General features: G+C 38.7%; 1 protein-coding gene across 4 annotated transcripts in view; it reads left to right on the plus strand.

Moving 5' to 3' along the window:
- Positions 1 to 21,898, plus strand: part of IGSF11 (immunoglobulin superfamily member 11) — a 143,072-nt gene that overhangs the window by 106,168 nt on the left and 15,006 nt on the right. The window contains exons 2-3 of one of the 4 annotated variants that reach the window (XM_040984184.1): positions 20,016 to 20,179; positions 21,469 to 21,676. In XM_040984184.1, coding sequence (XP_040840118.1) covers positions 20,016 to 20,179; positions 21,469 to 21,676 — 372 coding nt within the window. Of the gene's footprint in view, positions 1 to 20,009; positions 20,180 to 21,468; positions 21,677 to 21,898 lie in introns of those variants that run through there. The other 3 variants (XM_040984185.1, XM_040984187.1, XM_040984186.1) reach the window with 3 other exon arrangements.

Consider the following 21,898-nt stretch of genomic DNA (forward strand, 5'->3'; position numbering starts at 1 on the left):
CTTTCGTGGTTGGTTGTCAGTGCTTGCTATTAAGGGAGGGTGTCTTGATGGCTCCATGTTAAAAATTACACAAGAGAGCTAATTCTCTTCTTCTTAACTTCTTTTAAGCTGTATTATTTTAGTGTAGACACAGAATGGAAAGGCATTAAGATGAATTGTCAACTCGAATTTATATTTAGTGTGGGTTGTTTTTCCTGCTGTTTTATTTATGTGTCAGAAATTTTTATTATTTGGTGAGATGGGGGAGGGAAAGCTTAGCTAAAGGACCTGATGTAGAACAGTTGGGATTTAGTTAATCTGCTTAGAAATAACATTAATCGGTAGATCAGATGCTGTCAACAATACTGCCTTGTAGTCTCTTTATCTTCTCCCATTACTTCCTTGCTTGTTCTTTCTGTATTGTTTCAGTCTCATTTAGATTTATCTTTATACTTCCTGCTAGGTTTTGTTTTCTGATATTTCTTTCCTATTTTTCCTTTGCATTTCATTTTTGGTATTCATTTCTGCTTTATTATGGGGAAATATTCAGTCATTTGAGTACTCACCCAGGGCAGGGAGGGATAACTCACATACAAAAATAAGGCTTTCCTTAACATATGCCTAGAAGTGACACCGTGGTGTGTGTGTGTGTGTGTGTGTGTGTGTGTGTGTGTGTGTGTGTGTAATGTTTGTGTCAGGTGACTGCAATGAGAAGGTAATCGCTCTGGACACCACTAGCCTGGTCTATGGCCTCTGTTCCTTTATTTTTGCTTCATTTTTAACACTGAGCTGTGTAATTAACAAATCCACACAAAGTAGAGTGTTTCCACATGAAGTGGTTCTGCAACAGTGAAATTATGGGAAAGCATAACTCTCACAGAAACACACATGCGTATATATACACAAATATTTATATATGTTTTATATATGTTTTGCATATACACATATAAAATATATGTTTTGTATATATGCACATATATATGTATGTTATATATATGTGTGTGTGTGTGTATATATAAATTGTATATGTATATATCTGTGTTTGAGAGGCAGATAGATTGAACTCCCAGCTTCTGGCTTGTTCTGTATAATTGCCCTCCAAGGCTGGGACTTAACTGGGCTGCATCCAGGAGCCAGGAACTCAACCTTGCTCTCAGGCATGGGTTTCAGGACCCCAACAACTTGAGCCCTCAGTGCTGCCACCCAAGATCTGCAGTGGTGGGAAGGTAGAATTGGGAGGTGGAGGCAGGTATCGAACTCAGGCATTCTTCTTATTATTATTATTAATATTATTTCTTTTCATGTGCTTAAAGAGTGAGAGCTACAGCAAGGTATCTTGCAGGTGCTGGTTCATTCCCAAAATGGTCACAGTAGCCAGAGCTGGGCCACGTTGAATCCAGGAGCCAGTGTCTCCATCTGGGTCTCAGATGTGGGTGCCAGGAGTTCAAGCACCTGACCCATCCTCTGCTGCCTGCTAGGATGCATTAGCAGGAAACAGTATTGGAAGTGAAAGTAGCACCTGGGCATCTTAATCAATGTCTTAACAACTAAGTCAAACACCCAATCTGGTGTAGCTTTTATTGTTATTAATACTAATAAGTCACAGCTGTAGGTGTGTCAAAAGTGACTGATTTTCATGAGATGTTTCATGCCAGTTTTCTTCTATTTCTTTCTGCTTTTGGTTATTTCTCTCATACTAGATTCAAAATCTGCCCTTTAAAAATCTCCATGTCAGGCGTTTTGCTGTGTATTTTTTTTTTTTTAGTGTGCTACAGTGGGAGATTTTCTTTTCTTTTTGTAAAGATACCAGTAAATACATTGAGTTTCAGTAGTGTGCCCAAGATTGCCCAAAAAATAAGTAGGCCATACCTGGATTCTAAGTCCTGCGACATTTTTTACTCCATTACCGGGAGGCTATATGAGACAGTAATAAGAAAGAGCTCTAGAGTTACGGGTGTCATTGGTTGGAGGCCCTGGCCCTCATTTTCCTGAATGTAAAATATGCTTAGAATTATTCCCCTTCTCCTAGTCTTGTTTGATATGGAGCTTTATGTCAAGTGCTTAGAACTTTCTGAATGGCATCAAGTATGGACTGGACACTTAGTATATGATGGCTTGTGTTTAATAGAGGTTAAGCACTTGTGTTTCTGTTTAGAAGGTAAGAGTGAATATTGAGAGAATTTAGCATCATGACTAAGGCAGGGAGGTACAGGGTATCGCAGGGGAGTGTTGTTGGAGATCGGCAGAAGCTTGAAATCTGGAAATTCATAGAAATTCAAGGAGGAAATAGACTAGAAAATCTTGAAGGGGAGGGTCCAGTACAATGTTGAGCCTTGCCAGCATTTACTATGGGATAAAATATTTCTAAACTGGCTGGAAAGGTAGATAATGATTAAGGTTATGAAAAATACTTGCATTTGGCTAAAAGTCATATTGCTTCTGTGTGTGTTCCTCAATTTCTAAGTGCTAACCAAACTTCCCATTTTCACAATTCAGATCTGGTATATTTTCATGTTGTGTAGCTTACAAATGCTTTAAACTAGTTAAAAGTTAAATGGGTTCAAATGCAAACATATCCAAAAATATTATGAATTTTAAAATAGACATTAGTTTGGTTAGCAGGAATAAAATATTTCAGTTGAGACACTTTAAAAAATTTAATTAGTTTCAGAATATAGCATCCTTCCTGGCAGTCTCAGATGGCTCTATTTGCTTATAAATAGCCCTACTTGTTGACTTAGCCACTTTTATCATATGAATGCTTCATTAAACAAATGGGGCTTGCTCATTATAGCCAAGTGCAGTTGTATTCAGCCAAGTGCTGAAGTTGAGAGTACATGGTTGTATTTAACAGAATAGGACATTAATCTGGACCTTTGCCATCTGGAAACTCTTGATCACATTTCCGAATATAAATCTTCAATCTGGTAACCACACTGATAAGGACATTGAACTACAATAGCATAATATCACAGAGGCCCACCAGAAATACAAAATACTCTGTAAAGAGAATCATCTACGTTAAAAGCCTGGATTTTCAGAAGTTTTTTTAGAGTGACAGTAAAGAATTTTGATTTTTTTTTCTTGTTCCTGGAGAAAAACCAATCACTTGCAAGTGAGTTAGCACTGTGGTAGAAAAGCAATCCTGAAATATGAAGTCAGATTCTTTACATTTTCTCTTCTCATTCCTTGTTCTTTCTCCAAACGTTGATTTCTGAAAATTAAAAGCACACAGATAAAGTTACTCATCTAGGACTTGAGACATTTGTTTTCAAATGCTATCATTTCTGGGCTCCACAAAGGTTTAGAAGAAATGTATGTCTGTGACCATTTATTTACCAGTCGTTATAACTCCACCCTGGTCTTCTGTGGAATAACTGCCAACATTCCTGTCATGGAGCCATGGGAGGCCCTTTGAGGTTTTGTTGCTGTGCTGCTTCTGTGCTTCCTGAAACATGGAGAATCTTGCAGAGGCCAGTATCCAGGCACCGCCATCCTTTTTGAAACACTCTTATTTCCATTGTGCTTTGAGTATAGTAGAGGATGGGTCCTCTTTTGTCAAAGAGATCAGCCAACTTCCATTCTTCTCCCAGTAGTCCATTTTCTTCTTTTTCTTAGGATCAAAGGCAGCTTCCCCTGTGAGCCCAGTCTTCACCTGGGACAGGAAGCCTGCTAGTCATTGGTAGTTTCAGCTTTCCACCTTGCAATGCCTATGAGGTAAGGTGATACAGAGGCTTCACAAAGGTAGGCTTAGAAGTGATGGGAGAAGACAAAGAGAGACACTCTTTAACATCTTTATTTTTTACTTATTGTTAGTTATAGCCTTTCTGCTGTCCATGGCTGGTGATATTTTGAAAGGTATTTCTATATTTAGAGAAATTACCAAAATATGAGTCTTCCTCCCCTGTGTTAGAAGTGTTAAATTCAAATGGCTAACCTCTCAGGCAGCTTGGATTAGGTCCTTTCATAGGTGAGACCACGGCTTGAGAGAGAATAAATGAAGGAAAAGGCTGTGTCTTGAGTTTCTGTTGTTGGTTTACCTGGCAGCAAGGGAGTACAGCTTTGCAGGAAGTTAGTGGCTGAGAGAACTGGACATCTGCAGCAGGTACAATGATGCTTTGGAATTTAGCATTGGTGATAGGACAATTTCAAGATTTCACATTAAGCCAGTTCCACAGCATGGTTTTAGATGTTTTCCTGAAAGCTAGACTTCCAAGTTGTTTTTTCCTGCTGTCTCAGTGGCTTTGAACTTCGCAGCACCTTTTCTGTTTCAAAAGATTTATTAAAGTTAGACAACAGTCTCTTTTTAGGTGAATAGTTTCTTGCATTTTGGTAAATGTTTACAGATTTTTGAGCACCGTCATGGTCGTGATGCGGAATATTTCCATCATTCCAAAGGGCTCCCTCGTGTCCCTGGCTGTGCAGTTATTGTCTGCCTCATTGCACACCTCATCTCCAGCTCAGGCACCTGACTACCTTTGATTTGCTTTCTGCTCCTATGGTTTTTCATTTTCCTTAATTTAAAAATTGATTAATGTAGCATATTTCCTTTTGTTTCTGGGCTATTTCAGTTTCCTTAATGTTTTTCTATTTATACATGTTGCAAATATAAGCAGTTTGTTCCATTTTGTCCATAAACAATATTCCATTGTGTGCATTGTATGGTTATTTCAGCTTTTTAAAAAAGTTAATTTACTAGTTGATAGAAATGTGAGTTCTAATTTTTTGGTTATTGTGAATATAGATGTGAACATTTGCATGTGTGTCTTTTTGGAAATGTGTATTTTTACTTCTCTTGAATAAATACAAAGGGTTGAAACTGATAGATAATATTATCAAGTATATATTTAAATGTATAAGAAATTGTGAAAACGTTTCAGAATGAGTGTAGTACTTTGCATTTCTTCCATTAATACTCTACATTCTCTTTAGTACATATCATTTGTCATTTTAATGAAAACCGCTTTGGTCAGTTTTTATTGTATTTCAGTGTGGTTTTACACTTCCTAGTGAGGTTGAATGTGTCCTATTATGGATTTATTGTTCATGTATGTTTTTGCTATGGTGAGGAATAGTTGTTCAAACCTTTTCTGAATTTTGAAATGTGCCTGTCTTATGGAATTTTAAGTGTTTTTATGTATAGTAAAAATAAATGCTTTTTTGGTTTCAAAATACATTTTCCCAAATATGCTTTCCTTGTATTTTTATTTTCATAATAGTGTCTTTTGAACACAAAAAACCTTAATTTTGTTGAAATATAAAATGTAAATATGTGTAATATATCAAAAGAGCTTTTCTAGTCTCAAAACATGAGTTTTCTTAAAGATTTTTTTTTTTAATTGGAAAGGCGGATATACAGAGAGGAGGAGAGACAGAGAGGAAGATCTTCCATCCGATGATTCACTCCCCAAGTGAGCACAACGGCCGATGCTATGCCGTTCTGAAGCCAGGAGCCTCTTTCGGGTTTCCCACGCAGGTGCAGGGTCCCAAAGCCTTGGGCCGTCCTTGACTGCTTTCCCAGGCCACAAGCAGGGAGCTGGAAGGGAAGCTAGTCTGCCGGGATAGAACCGGTTAAGGTCCTCGCCTGGGCGTGCAAGGTGAGGACCTTAACCACTTGTGCCACCGCGCCGGGCCCTCTTTTATGTTTTCTTCTAGAAATTTTGTAGTTTTAATTGCTATTTTATTTATTTTTTGATTTAAAATTTTGATTCATTTTTAGTTAATTTTTAGATAAAGCATAAGGTTGGGGTAAATATTTTTGCATAAAAGCATTTACTTTGCTTATAAAACCCAATCACAATAGCTACATAAGAAAAATACCTAGCAATATATTTAACCAAGTGATGTCTGCAATAAAAATTACAGAACACTGGTTAAAGAAATTGAAGAAGACACAAAGCATGTTTAAGGATTGGAAGAATTCATATTGTGCAAATGTCTATATACCCCCATTTATTTTTATCAAAATACCAATGACATTCTTCATGGAAATAGAAAGAACACTGCTAAAATTTATATGAAACTACAAAAGTTCCTGAGAATTCAAATAAATCTTGAATGAAACAAATAAAGCTGGAATATTATAATACAGGGCGTCAAAACATACTAGAGTCCCCCCTCCCCCATTATGGCTTAATTGGCTATTTTTCTACTTCCAAGTGCTGGGTTACCATACGGGCTCTGGTTTTTGACCTGGCTGCTCACTTCCCATCCAGCTCCTTGCTTGTAGACTGGGAAAGCAGTGGAGCATGGCCCAAAGCCTTGGAATCTTGTACATACATAGGAGACCTAAAGAAGCTTCTGGCTTCAGATCGGCACAGTTTTGTCCATTACAGCAATTTGAAGAGTGAAGCAGTGGATGCAAGATCTTTTTCTTTGTCTTTCTCTCTGTAAATCTGCCTTTCCAATAAAGAATAAATAAATATTAAAAAAGAAACATACTGCAGGCTAGGTGGTGTCTTGTGTGGTGCCTCTATTACACATTGGATACCCTGAGATCAAGTCCTGGGTCTGTTTCTGATTTCATCTTCCAACCAGTGTTCAAAACAAGAGAGGTGGCAAGTGATAGCTTGAGTAGTTGGGTCCTGGAACCTGGATGACACATCTGCATTGAGAAACCAGTTACTAAGTTTGGCTCAGGCCAGCACTAGTTGTGAGCATTACAGGAGCCAACCTGAGGATGAGAGATGTTTGTCTGTGTCTCCATTGCCTATCATTTCTGCATTTGAAATGAACTAAAAATATATGATATGAAATTATAATACTAACAAGAGTCTCACGGTACTGGCATAAACACAGATATCTACATCGGTATCTATATCTATATATCTATATATCTACCTGTTGAACAGAGGAGAACCCAGAAAAAAATTACGTATTTTCCCGTTGGCTTTTTACAAAAGGAACAAGAATATGTGTCAGAGAAAGGAAAGTTTCTTTAATAAATGATTGGAACTTTCACGAAAAGGGAAGAAACTAGACCCATTTCCCACCATTATGCAAAGAAAAACACATCAAAGACATAAATCTAATAATGGAACCACTGGAAGAAAACATAGGGAAATGCTTTAGGATATTGAGCTGGACAAAGATTTTTTGGATATCATCTCAAAAGCACAGGCAACAGAAGCAGAATTGACCAGTAAGATTTTACTGAGTGGAAAGCTTCTGTACAGCATGGAATGAAGAGACCTCTAACAGAAGGGGTGGGGTGTTCATAAATTGCTCATCCAACTAAGGAGTAATATCCAGAATATTGTGCTTGCTTCAGTAAGGAACAGAAACTCAATACTCCCTGCATCCATTTCAAACCTATTTATGATTTCAAAAATAGACAAATGATTACAAAAAGTATTTTAAAAAAGTTCTCTGTATCACTGACAATCAAGGAAGTGCACATCAAAACTGAAATGAGGTATCACATCACTTCCATTAGAATGAATATTATCGGCCAGCTTGGTGACACATTAAGGCTACTCCTCCACCTATAGGTGCTGGCATTCCATATGGGCTCTAGTTCTTATTCTGGCTGCATTACTACTTATCCCACATCCCTGTGTGTGGCCTGGGGAAGCAGCAGAGGATGACTCAAGTTGTTGGTTTCCTATACCCACCTAGATCTGCCTGTTCACACGACTTGAGAAGTGAACCAGTAGAAGAAATATCTTTCTCTCCCTCTCCATCTCTCCCTTTTTGCCTCCATCCATGTGTCCCATTGTGTATGTTGTTCTTCCTTTAAAATAAATAAATTGCAATATTTTTGAAAATATTAAAAAACAAAAAATTCTACTGACAATGTAGATAAAAGAGAACTCTTAATATGCTGCTGAGATGGTAAGTTAGTAGGCCACTATGGAAAATAGTCTGGGGATTTAAAAAAATAATTGTTTATTTGAAAGGCAGAGGTACAGAGAAGGAGAGACAGGGAGAGATTTACTTTCCAAGTAGCTGTAACAACTGGAGGTGAGCCAAATCAAAACCAGGACCTGTGACTTGAGGAATCCCAAGGACCTGGGCCATATTCTTTTGCTGTCTCATATACATCAACACGGAGCTGGATCAGAAATGGAGCAACTGGAACATGAAAGGGTACCTAAACAGGATTCCATCACCATTAGTCATATCTTAACACACTGTACCAGCCACAGAGATTTCTTTATAAAGTAGAAATAGAATAGCCTTATGATCCTACACTTTCACTACTGGGCCTGTAACCAGAGGACATGAGGTTATGTGTCAAAGAGAGGACTGTCCCACCATCTTTATTGATTACAGTACTGTTCAGAGTAGTAAACCATGCAGTAAACTAAGGCATCCATTATCAGATGAATGGAGGAAAAAAAATTGTGAAATATATACACACACACAATTCAGACATGAATAATAATGAAATCCTGTCATTTGCAGCAAAATGGATGGAATAGAGGACATCATGTTAACTGAAACAAGCCAGACACAGAAAGACATGCTGCATGTTCTACTTGTATGTGGGAGATAAAAATAAAACTCAGTGTGAACACAGAATTGTAATTACTGGAGGCCACAAGGAAGAGGGCACAGTGGATAAGGAAGAGGAGAAGTTGGGTGTGGAGTATGTGAAAAGTTTGCTACTTTATGATTTTTGTTTTGTAAGTTATAAAAATAAGTTTAAAATGGAAAATGACCCAAATCAACATTTTCCAAAAGATACACAGAGGATCAACAAATGTATTGAAAATATTTCAGTGTTCCTAATAATTAGGGAAATGTAGATAAAAATTACAATATAATATCTTCTCATCCTAGTTAGAAATACTGTCATAAAAAAGACAAAAAATGCTGGTAAGGATGTGAGAAGTACAAACTCTGATATACTGTTATAAATAGAAATCTAGATTAGCATAGCTGTTATGGAAAACAGTACAGAGTTTTTTCAGTACAATAGAAACAGAGCTGCCAAATGATCCAGGAGTGCTGCTAGTGGGTATATGCTCAAAGAAAATGAAATCAGCTTGTTGAAGAAACATCTGTACTTTTTTTTCTGATTTATGCATAGTAGCCAAGATATGAAATCATCATAGATGCTTATTAACAGATGAACAGATGCAAATATATACTACATATCCATTATGGAATATGATCTGGCCATAAAAGGAATGAAATGGGTCATTTGTATTACCATGTATGGAACCAAAGACACTGTGTTAAGTGAAACGTTAGGCATAAGTGTTGCACATTCTCACTTGTATGTGTGAGCAAAAAAAAAAAAAAAAAGTTGAGCTCATAGAAAACTACAAGAGTGATTTCCAGAGCCTGCAAAGAGGAGAGAGAATGGCAAAGGGCCGCAGGGATGCAGTTAGGAGCAGTAGCTTTTAGTGCTCAGTAGTACAATAGGGTGTCTATGGTTGACAATAATCAACTGAATATTTATCAATAGCTAGTAGAGAGGATTTCAAATGTTCCTAACCAAAGACAACTTAAATGTCTGCAGGATACATGTACCACTTACCTCGATCTGATCACAACACATTATATACGTATGTTGAAATACATGACCCATAACTACGTAGAATTACCATGTATTAATTAAAAGTAAACATTATATTAAAATACTTAAAAAATACTTTTACCTGTGGGAGGTAAACTTTTTTAGCACTATTTTTGGAAAAGAGCATCTTTTTCCCACTGAGTATCTTTGACAATGTATGTCAGTTTCTGGACTCTACCTGCATCTAGCCTGATGCCAGTACCACATTATTTTGATTGGCTTTTGTTTACTATTTTACATTATATAAAAATTTCTTAATTGTATGAAGTGTAATTATACTACTTTTATCCTTGCTTAGTTGTAGTAAACTTGCAAAGCAAATACGTCAAACCTGAGATTTTTACTCATTTTCAAAATATAGCTATTTTAACCTTTACTTTTGCACATACATTTCAGAAGCAGCAATTTTTCTGTTGCTGTAAAGCAATTAATGGTTGGGTTTGAGTTGTATGTATTAGATCTGTAGTTCAATGTGGGGAGACCTGACAACATTTGTGTCTTTTGAATAGTGCCTATAATTTACCAATTCATTTATGTCAGTCTTTACATTTCTCTCTGGAGCTCTCCCTTTCTGAGATGCCATGAGTATTAAGTGCACACTCTTCATTAAACTTTGCCAGGATGCACACTGCTACTCTCCGCCTCTGATCTCAATCCTTGCACAAAAACAAGAACTCTGAGCAACCAACAGGTCCCCGGTTGGGTGCCCAACTGAATCCGGTTCTGAGGAATGCTGTCTCCAGCCTTTCTCCTTCCTTGTCTAGCAGCCACCAAGGTCTCTGGACACAAAGGCTTGCCCTCTTCTGACCTAACCACCATGGACCTCCCCTGCTCAGGGTTCCCCTAAGTCTCTCTGCTGCATTCTTGCAGGAGGCAGAGGCTGCTTACCCTCTTCCATACACTGCCTAGCCCTCTAAGCCAGTCTGGGATCCCATCACTACCTCTCTCCTATGTCTTAAAGGTCAGAAAGTGGGGGACATACTGAGTTGGGCACCCAGTGCCCAGCACTTGGTCTCAGTTGTCCTTCCCTCTTGAGGGGTACCAGAGGCCCCTTTTTCCCTGCCTTCTTAGCTGCTGTTTTGTTGACATGGTTCATTTTAAGCTGCTATTTGCAGCTACCACCAGAACTCTGCAAATTCTAACTCGTTCCTAGCAAGGGTGGACCTCTTGCCCTTCTGATCGCAAGGCTTCCTATTTCCTTGCATGCTAAATTCTGGAAGCTTTCTCTGCCTACTTGTTTAAAATCTTTTTGTTCTGCGGTTGGGGCCAGCATATGCCTTGTTAAACTTGTTGAACCCAGGGTTCTTTGATCATCACTACTCTCCATTGTGGATCCTGAGGTCTGAAAAGATTAAAGTCTGAAATTTTGCTGTGCTTTCTAAAACGCTGTAGGTCACTGAGTTATTGCAGGCATCTATTTAAAGCATTTTGTTATCCAGTTGTAATTCTCTGAAAATACTTGTCACATCTCTGGAACTCTGTCTTAGCAAAATATGGCTGGTTCCATACTTAAATGTTTTGTCTTCTGGGCCTAATGATACTGATATCATGTGCTAATCCTTTTAATCAAGGTTTTGGTGTGCTGTTGTAATTGACCCAGGTTGAAAATTTTATACATCCTGGGGAAGATTTCACGTACTTTTCCCTTGCCATTATTGATGCTTCATAGTTATTTGGGCGTTCTGAGCCTTAAAGGAGTTAATGCTATCTACCAATTGATGATTGAGTGATTATTCTGACTAGTTTTGACTCACAGCTTTAGTTAAAGTGCTCAGGTTCAATGTCCATTATCAGCCGATTTCTATTTTGCACAGGTGTTTTGAGCCTCTGAAAGTGCTTTAGAATTAGATTTCTAAACCGAGTCTTTTGAACTCTCAAAGTCCCTGGAATTTTAAAAGAACAAGACACTCAACGGGATGAAGTACCAGCTGTTTGAGTTAAATTATGTGAAACATATTATAAGGGTTAAGTGATGGCAGACTTGTGTTGTACTTCATAAAGATTCAAGGTTTCACTGTTAATAGCACAGTCTGTCTCAGAGTAGATCCCATGCTATTGAGGGGTTTTTGGGGGTTGTGTTTTATTTGTTTGTTTGTTTGTTTGTTTACCAGACATAGCTTGTCCTGTGTGTTGTGTTGGTGAGGGTAATGGGAGTGGATACTGTCCCCCTCATTCCCACAGCTGACAGGGGCCCAGTAGTTGCTGAGACAGGGAGCTGGCTGTCCTTTTCTTCATTTGACTTCCATCCTTGCTCACAATCTTCATCCCTTCCAGGCACCCAGGTGTCCTGGTAGCAGATTGAAGTCCAGTGTCTATGATCAAGGTGATACCCTCATATCAGGTCTCTATCCTCAGCAGGACAGTCACGTTCTAGATGGGGAATTACCTGGCAGACCTGAATTGGGTACATGAATATATGTCATTCCTGCATGAAGAGCCATAGTCGGTTGAAATAAGGAAAAAACAAGAAATGTGATTTTTGTTTCACTCAAGCCAACAGGCTTATATGTCAGTGTTTGCCATAAAAGGTGGAGAGAAAGACTCTATCAAGCCAGCACTGAATAGCCAGGCATGGGCAGGTCAAAGTATGGCTGAAGGGGAGGGCCAGCCAAAAGGGAGGAGGAAATAACATAAAAAGAGACCAGCCCAGTTGGGGCCAGAAGAACTCCTTTCTCTGGGGCCCCACCCTGCCCTGGGGAGGTTGTGTGCTTCTCACAGATAACCTCACTTTCTGTTTCACACTCTCAATATAGAGTAATTAAGCAGAAGAGTCTTGTTATTTTCTTTTGCATTTATTTGCAAATCTTACAGCTATTTTAAGTTATCCTAGGAAGTTTATGTTTTAATGATGTATCCTGAAATTTTTAATTTCTAAGTATTCATTGCTACTACATACCTAAAATATATCTGGTGTTTGTGTGCTGACTCATATACAAGATTTTTCTGTAAACTCATGCATTAGGATAATTTGCTTTATAGTAAATTTATAAGCCTGCTAATGCTGATAGTTATTGTATCTGCAAATAAATACTTGAGCAGTTTTACTTTATCCCTTGCATGTGCAAACTTTTTCTTATCTTCTTGCAGTGATCTCTATGTTGAATACAAGTGACAAGAACAGACATTCTTGCCGTGTGTCGAATCATGGAAGGATTTGTTTTTACCATTAAATATTATTTTATCCATCTTTTTGGTAGATGCTTACTACTGCTTATGAAAGCTCCCTTCCCTTCCATATTGGAAGAAGCTTTTTTAAATGAATAGAGATTTTTTTCTCATTTTGCAATTTACCAGTTTATATATATATATTTGCTTTTTAGTATGTTAGTTGATTTTAAATATTGAGTGAAATGTTTATTACTAGGGGAAACCCACTGCAGCTATGATAAATTTTATGTTCTGTACATTGTTGGATTCAGTTTACTCACGTATATATATTTTAAAGATATTTTTGTTGTTGCTGAAAACTCAGATTGACAGAAAGAAGGAGATGCAGGGAGAAAATTTGTCTGTTCTCTCCCCAAGTGGTAACAACATCTGGAGCTGAGCTGATCTGAAGCCAGCAGCCAGAAACTTCTGCCAGGTCTCCCATGTGGGTGCAAGGTCCCAAGGTTTTGGGAAATCTTCAGCTGCTTTCCTGGCCACAGCCAGGAGCTGGATGGGAAGTGGAGTAGTTGGGACATGAACTGCCAGCCATATGGCAAGGCGAGGATTTAGCCACTTGGCTGTCTTATCGGGCCATAGTATTTTTTAAGATTTATGTTTGTGTTAAGGAGGTCTGTGTATACCTCAGCAAATGCTCTATTTAGAAATCTCAGTTGGGTTGTTTGGACCAGTCTCCATTCTGAACTCTTGTCTCTGATGTGTTTAGGAAGGTTTTATGTCCTTTAAGTGCAGCAGTAGGTAGATTACTGTGAAGTACCTTTTGCTTGTTCTTTTGACTACAAAGTGCAGATGATCATATGTAAGAATTTGAAGGGCTCTCTGATGTCAAGTTCTTTTCTTCAGCTGTGCTTTTTTGTCTAAGACAGTGTGGATTTCTTTCCAATTTACAACTTGAGACACGGGCCTGGTGCAGTGGCCTAGCAGATAAAGTCCTCTTCTTTAACACACTGGCATCCCATATGGGTGCCAGTTCTAATCCTGGCAGCCCCGCTTCCCATCCAGCTTCCTGCTTGTGGCCTGGGAAAGTAGTCGAACACAGGCCAAAGCCACTGCACCGATGTGGGAGACACGGAAGAGCTCCATGCTCCTGGCTTCAGATCGGCACAGCTCTGGCTGTTGTGGTCACTTGGGGAGTGAATAATCAGAAGATCGTCCTCTCTGTCTCTCCTCCTCTCTCTCTCTCTATATATATATATTACTTTGCAATAAAAATAAAGTAAATCAAAAAAAAAAAAAAGAAACAACTTGAGACCCAGGGGTTTAGGGAGGGTTCGGGGAGGGGTGGGGGGAAGCCCAGTGCCCATAACACTGTGTCACATAATGCAATGTAATTAATAAAAAAAACTGTCTTGTATCTCATTCATAATATTTTAGAGTTTTGGATGACTTTTAAAAAAAGAAAACTGTTCCATAGAGCAGTCTAGCAGCTAAATAGACTAATATTGTTTATTAAATGTTTTTATGTACATGAGACAGAGGAAATAGGTATATTTGCAAATGAATTCGAATCAACATTAGTCTGTTGGTAAAGAAAAGCATCCTCTTGCCCTAATCACATTAAAAGTCAATGGTGCCATCATCACTTTGTTTTCTGGCATGGTCATGAAAGAGTTTGGTATGGTAAAAAACATACTTTATTGGAAATAAGAAAATTCATATCCTTAATTTAAGACCTTCGGCAAGCCTATCTTTTTGGAGTCCAGTATGAGTATCCCATATGAAATCAAAGGAATTGTATTAGTTCACTTTACTGTATTCATGAAGTTTATGGCATCCCTGTTGACATGAAGTAGATGGGTAAAGATCGGTTAAATAATGAAAATGTGATTACAAACTTGAAGAGTATTCTGATGTTGTGTTGTGAATTGCTGACCCCAGATTTAGAGCCCGAGGAAATCTAGTCTGCAAGAAAATAACAACTTGAGCTAATGTGAAGGATGAGTGAGTGCCTGTGTAAACAGTTGGGGACAAAGCAAGGCAGACAAGGGACAAAGCAGGTCAGAGAAGGGCTCTGACTCAAGAAATCAGGAGAAATTTAGTTGGTAATGTGGATCAGATTTGATCCTGGATTGGGCTTGCGAAATGAAAGAATCAAAGATGAGATACATTTCTCAATTTCTGGGATCAACTTGGTCCTGTTTGGAAAGTTCACTACCACATGGAATACTGGAAGGGGAATTTTATGTACAGGAGAGGCAGGTATAGCAGGGAAGGGTTTAATTTTGCACAAGTTGACTTGAAGTGTTTTTGGGATAGTCTCTGTGGAATTGTCTAGGATTTGGGAGAAGTTGAGTTAGAAATGGAGACCATTAGCATGCATATGAGATTTGAATTCATGGTGGTAAGTGAGATCCTATAGTGACAGAGTTTAGCATAAGAAATCAAGGCAGCCCTTTGAAGAATACCAACATTTAGTAGCCAAGTAGGAAAGTGTGAAACAAAACAGGAAGTTGAGAAGATGTATTTATACAGAGATGAAGAAAACTAGAAGTGAATGACATCACTGAAACTAAGGGGAAAGTGTTTCTAGAATGAGGGCAATGATTATCTCTGTTCGATACTGGTAGAAGTCCATGAATATTACATGAGATTTGCAGTCCAAGGGAGTCTTTGAGAAACTTTGGGAGAACTAATTTGAAGAAGTGGTGATGGAAGGAATAGGTTAAAGACTGAATGGGCAAAGAGCCTACCACGCGACTGAGTATAGAAGTTCTTTCCAAAAGATTAATATCAAATGCCAAAGAGATGTAAGTTCCTAGAGAGTTGGGAGGTCTAAGTTGAAATATTTGAGGATTTTTAAAGACAATAAGGAAATCTGCAGGGCAGAGGGAAGTGTTGAAATTCTAAGAGGGGGACAGTCTATGGTGATAAAAATCATCTGTGGGTCCAGGAGCCTATAATTCAGTTATAAAAGGAGCTAGCCCTAGACCAGGCCAGGCAGGACTAAAATACCTGTTGGCATCATGTGCGCTGGATCAGAGGAAAACTGGGCTTAGTTGATTGTTACTACTGGTGCTTGCATAAACCAGAGTGGGTGTGGGTTGGTTGGGCTTTACCGCAGCACCAGCTGACAGATGCTAGTACAGAGGGCTTATTCTGTCAAGTTAAACTGCAGAACCACCTGGAGAGTACAAGATCCGGTAGTGGGAGTGGGTTCAGTAGGGAAATAGTGAACACTTCCCTGATGGGTTGCCACTCTGGTGAGCATGAGAACCAGGACTGGGGCAGGCATGTCTAGACAGAGTGGCACCTGCTGGCATGTGTATGGAATGGATAGTGGGGCTGGTTGGGTTGAACTAGGCTTCAGTGCCCATTGACATGTAGGAGAGCTGAATGGAATGTGGGGCAGACTGGACCAGTGTGCTATACATAGTGACAAGCATGGGTACCAGGGAAGGGGGCAGAACTGGGGGAGGTTATAGTGGGTCGCTCCTACTAGGCTGCAGCTCCCACTGGTTTGGGTGAGGGCCAAGTGTGTACTGGACAAGATTGGGCTGGGTTGCAACACCCATTCGTTTGTGTAGAAGACAGAGCTGGAGGCAGAACTGACCCAGCAGTTGCAACCAGCAGCATGTGCATAAACTGATTAGGGTGACAGACTGTGCTGGACCCTGTGTTGGAAAGCACATACAAGAATCAGGTTTGGATCACCAAAGATGAAGTTTCTTTTGGGATCCCCCCAACTGAATTAATTGCTGGACTCAGAACCCCAACCATGGAGAGAATTGCAGGTTGCATGGGCTGACTATGGGTGTATGTGTCAGAGCTGGGCTTCCTCAGGGGCTTGGACGGAGAGCAGAAAGCATGTCTGGGTGCACATGGAGGATATTGCAGTGTACTGGATTCTGCAGAGGGCACCTGGTACCACAACAGGATGAAGGAGAGAACAAGTTGATCAGCTACCCCAGCCAAGTGTTGGCAGGGAATATCTAGTCAGAGACCCTAAGGTGGTGTGTGACAACCAGTGGGGAGATTTCACCATGATTGGAGTGGCAGGATGGGCAGTAATTCAGAACTGTTGAACTGTTGAAACATCTTGAGCAGGACCCTTGGAGCATGCCTCACATCAGGGACCCTGGGATGGGTGGGAGGCTGGGCGTGGCTTCTCCTATTACCTCCCTCCTTCCCCCAGATACAGGAATGAAAAAAGGAGAATGTGGAAATGGTGATCTCATCTACCTTCCTGTAGCCCTTGACCTTTATCACCTTAATCAATGTAAAAGTAATCAAAAATAAAAAGAGAGCGAGAAAGAAAGAAAAGGGGCCAGCCCTAAATAAGCTGCTCTTATCTGTAGAAAGGGTTGCAGACTGAAACTGATTTTTAGTATACAGGCAGGAAATAAACCAGTTTCCATCTATGGCTTTATGTAAAACTCAGTTTTAGTTTTATATTTTCTGATCGCATAACATATTATGACAATGCCAGTGAACTTTGTTGAATAATTTCTGTAGTTATGTGAAGTAGTTAACTGTATTATCTCTATGAACAAATTGCACAGACTTGAATCCAGAGAGTACCCCTTCCCAGATGTGTGTCTGTGTTCTTGAGCTGTTTTTTAATTCCTGCCAGTGGGTATCTTTTAGGATTAAGTGAGTGTATACACAGTGCTTAGTGTTGATGTGGTATGGTCAGTGAGCCCTAGCGGTGGTAGTCATCATCCTCAGCCTCTGGCACTCCCTCCCCATGGCCCTTTGATGATCCACCAAAGGAATCTAGCCCTGTTTACAGATAAAGCAACAGACTGGGAGCTTAAGTGAAGTGTTTGAAGCCAAAAGGCTAAGCAGATGATATCTGGCTAAGCCAGATTGTAAACCATATCTGCACGGCTTCAAAACTGTACCTTTACAGGCGTTGAAAGCAACTCATGTGGCCTATTCCTTACACAGTAATCTTAAAACTTGGAATGTCAGTATGCATCACATGCAAATGTGAAGTAAGTGCAGTTGACTCATGGCAGCTTTTGCTGACACTAGAGTCCTGCTGTTTGCAGCAGCACTGTCCTGCCTGCCAGGCTCCGTGCTTCCCACACAGTTGCTTGGCTTGTGCTCAGCCTCTTTTAACTGTTTTCCCAGTCCACATCTTTCCCTTTCATTCTCAGTTTGTATGTCATTTTGTCTCATTATAGAGTTTTATTAATTTATGTTTTTTATTTGACAGGTGGAGAGATGTGTGGGAGGTAGAGAGGGAGGGAGGGAGCATTGTTTAAGGTATAGCTTATAGTTCACAAGATATGCCCATGCAAACTGTAGAATTCAATGACTTCCACTATTATAGCCATCATAACCATCTACATCTAGAATTCATCATTCTTGAAAGTACCATTGATGTTGCTTTCCTCTTAGATTCCTGGACAGCTATTCATCTACTTCATGTCTCTACTAATTTGTGTTTTCTAGATATTTCATCCATGTGGAACCATGTGTTCCATAGTGTTCACATGAGGTTTCTCTCACTATGCAACACGTCTCTGGAAAGTGTATACGTGCTCTAAATTGTGTCCAATAGTTTTACACATTTTATTAGTAGAATTCCATTGTGTAGATATCCTTCTTCCATTTACCCATTCACTGTCTAGAGAATACTTGTGTTGTTTCTGATATGGAGAATGGTTTGAATAATGCTGTGAACATTTATAAGTGGGTTTTTAACATAGATACATTTTTATTTTACATGAGTAATTGCCAAGAAGCAGAATTGCTGTTGAATGGTATGTTTATGTTTAACTAGTAGTCATATCATTTTATATTCCCATCAGCAATAAATTTTGATATTGTCTTGATTATCACCATTCCAATGGATACATGTTGATATTTTATTGTGGTCTTAACATGTATTTCCATTTTGAGAATGAATATATTGCTATGTGATTATAAGATTTTTTTGGAGTATATATTAAAACCATTTGTGGGTCCAGTGCAGTGGTATAGTAAGCTAATTGTCTATCTGTGGCCACCCTGGCATCCAAATAGGCCCCAGTTCATGTCCTGGATGCTCCATTTCTGATGAAGCTCCCTGTTGATGGCCTGGTAGAGGACCAAAGTCTTAGGCCCCTGCATGCATGGGGAGGCTTGGAAGAAGCTCCTGGCTCCTGACTTTGGAGTATCTTAGCTCTGGCCACTGTGGGCATCTGAAGAGTGATCTAATGGGTGGAAGATCTCTCTCCCTCTCCCTTTATTTCTCTTTCTCTTTAAAGTAAAAAAAAAAAAAAAGAAAGAAAAAAGAAAAAAAGAAAAGAAAAAATATTTTTAAAAAAGCCTTCTGTTCTTTTAAAACTTAGATTCTTTTAAATATGTTGACTTGTAAAAATTATTTGCATATTTGGCTAAATTCTATATTCATTGTACAATATGCAACATTTTCTTCCAGTCTGTAGCTTGGCTTTTTTGTATTTTTATTGTTACTATTTTCCATGATACAGTTTTGTTGGCATAGGAATTCCCCTCATTCACCTCTCCTTCCTCCATTCTCAAAAATTGCCCACCAGTTCCCCCTGTATTATTACAATAGTATAATCCTTCAGCACTAGTCACAATCCAACATTCTGTTTGAGTGTATCATGGCGTTGTAGGTATAGGTAAAACATTTAACAGTTTCATTGGGAGACTTTCTTTTATTTGGAATTAGAGATGCACACTTCATATTTATATAAAGAGAGAGAAGGAGAGAAAAAAAAAGAGGAGGAAGATCTTTGATTCATCGGCACTGATTCATTCTCCAGGTACCCCCAGTAGCCATAGGAAGGATAGGCTGAAGCCAGGAGCCTGGACTTTATCCTGGTCTTCTATATAGGCACCAAAGACACAGTACTTGAGCTATCACCTGCTGCCTCCATGGTGCACTTTATCTGGAATTTGGATCAGAAGTGTAGGAGCTCAGACTGGAACATAAGTATTCTGGTATTCATCAACTAGATGATGTACATCTAGTTTGCAGCACATGGATGAAGCATAGTATTTTGTCAGATTGTTACTTAGTGACTTAATACTGCAGTGTATAGTGGTGCTTTTAATAATTTTATTTGCTGCTCCCCTTTTATCATCAATTCAAGTTTTGCTCATATCCTATCAGTTGAATTCTCTCATTTTCTTTTTTGAATTAGCCAAATACCAAGTAGAGAAAGTAGCTTCTAGGATGTTTTGGATGTCACTTCCAAAAGCTACAGGAGTAAGCCATTTTTGTGGTTTTGACTTAGTTGACTCATGAGCAGTTGTTTAGTAAGACTGTCATGTCAACTGTTTACATTATCCATAGTAAAGTGACCAACCACAACACACAAACCTTTCTGAGGGGCTTTGGACTGCCAGGAAAGTGGAGCATGTAACCCTCGTGTTCCTTCTTTTGTAGGTGTCGCAATCTCTCTGGAAGTGTCCGAGAGCCCTGGGAGTATCCAGGTGGCTCGGGGTCAGACTGCAATCCTGCCTTGCACTTTTACCACCAATGCAGCTCTCCTTAATCTTAATGTCATTTGGATGGTCATTCCTCTCTCCAATGCTAACCAGCCCGAACAGGTATATTTTTGTTCTGTTCTACCTCTGGAATACTAATCTTTTTAGCAAGAGACATATAAAGAAGCATACTGAATGGACATCTGATTTCTAGAACATGGTGTCATTTTTGGTGAGCCTGTGAGGCTTTATGTCCAATCTTTACCTGCTCTTAAATAACTAGCATAAGAGGCTATGATCTTAAAAGAAAATACGGCAAAAGTTAAGGGAATCCTTCTAAAAATTGTACTGTCAAAAACATTGGTTACAAGAAAAGCAAAGTATAGAAACTGACACTAGCATCATGATAGTGTGTTTTTTAAAGATAGTGATAATAGTAAGAAAGAAATTAATATTAGGTAGTACTTCATTTCACAGTATTAAAAAATAGGTACACTAGCCAATCCTATATAAATTTGTGCACACACAAGAATGTCCATGAAAACAAAAGCTACTCTCCAATAATCTGTCTCAATTGCAGAGAGGAGACTCATGACTTTTAGTACCCATTGCAGAAAATAATGCTAAGAAAATTGGTGCATTATAATAATGGATACTTTTATTTATAAAGATACCCTATTTATCTTGTGAAGGTTTTCTGCTTCAGTAATCGTATCATTAGCTAAAAACATATAGTGAATTACATGTTTTGAAACGAATTCCAGTAGAAGTTTTTTTTTTTGTTTGTTTGTTTTTTTTTTACAAAGCATGAGGCGTTTTGGTTGCACTGTGCCTTCAAGATCATTTTGTTCAACATTGTCATTTTAGGAATCAATATTGGAGCAAAAGAAGTAGAGAAAGAACTTTAGTTCTCCAAACATTTACAAGTAGATGTTGATTAGAATCACTCCTTAGTTGAAAATTGTGTGGCTTTTTTCTGTACCTTTCTGAGTTCTCTGCTATGGGGAGTTACCTAAACTTAACTAACAGTAAAAATTGACATAAGGTCACCAATATGGTCTACATCAATTTATAATATAGTAAATAAGCATGAGAACAGAAATGGCTTATATTCTTAAAATATACTGAAATTTTTTGAAGTGGTAAAAATATTGATGGCATTAAATACATTTATATTATGATCTATATTATGGTATGTAAGGTAAAGAAAAAGTGCTATTTTAATTATAAATGTAAGAATTGAAAACTCTGGTATCTGTGGATAGCTGCTATAGCAAAAGTTCAAAATAGCAATGAAATCCCACAGCAATTTTTCAGTATCATCTGATGCAGTCTACCACACAGTTGTTCTAAGTTGAAGAGACATTCCAATGGAAATTTATTTACTATGCTTTTTTTTTAAATTTTTGCAGGTCATTCTGTATCAGGGTGGACAGATGTTTGATGGTACCCCTCGGTTCCATGGTAGGGTGGGATTCACAGGCACCATGCCAGCCACCAATGTCTCTATCTTCATTAACAACACTCAGCTCTCAGATACTGGCACTTACCAGTGTTTGGTCAACAACCTTCCAGACAGAGGAGGCAGGAACATTGGGGTCACTGGTCTCACGGTGTTAGGTGAGTGACAAAGTACCTGGGCCTCTACTCTGAAACATACTTACTTGTGTCTTTTCTTGTAAACTCACTTTGCTTTTGTTTCTTCTTTCTTTGTGTCAGGGGAGTGTTAAAAATTCCTTGTTAAATGGTATTTTCTGAAACTGTAGGAAAGTGGTATAAAAGTAGCCTTCCAGTTTTTTTTTTTTAACTTTTGCAGAACAGAATTTAGCTAGAGCAAAGTAA

The sequence above is a fragment of the Ochotona curzoniae genome, unplaced genomic scaffold, assembly GCF_017591425.1.
Source record: "Ochotona curzoniae isolate NIBS_2020 unplaced genomic scaffold, NIBS_Ocur_1.0 contig_4093, whole genome shotgun sequence".
NCBI classification, from domain to species: domain Eukaryota; kingdom Metazoa; phylum Chordata; class Mammalia; order Lagomorpha; family Ochotonidae; genus Ochotona; species Ochotona curzoniae.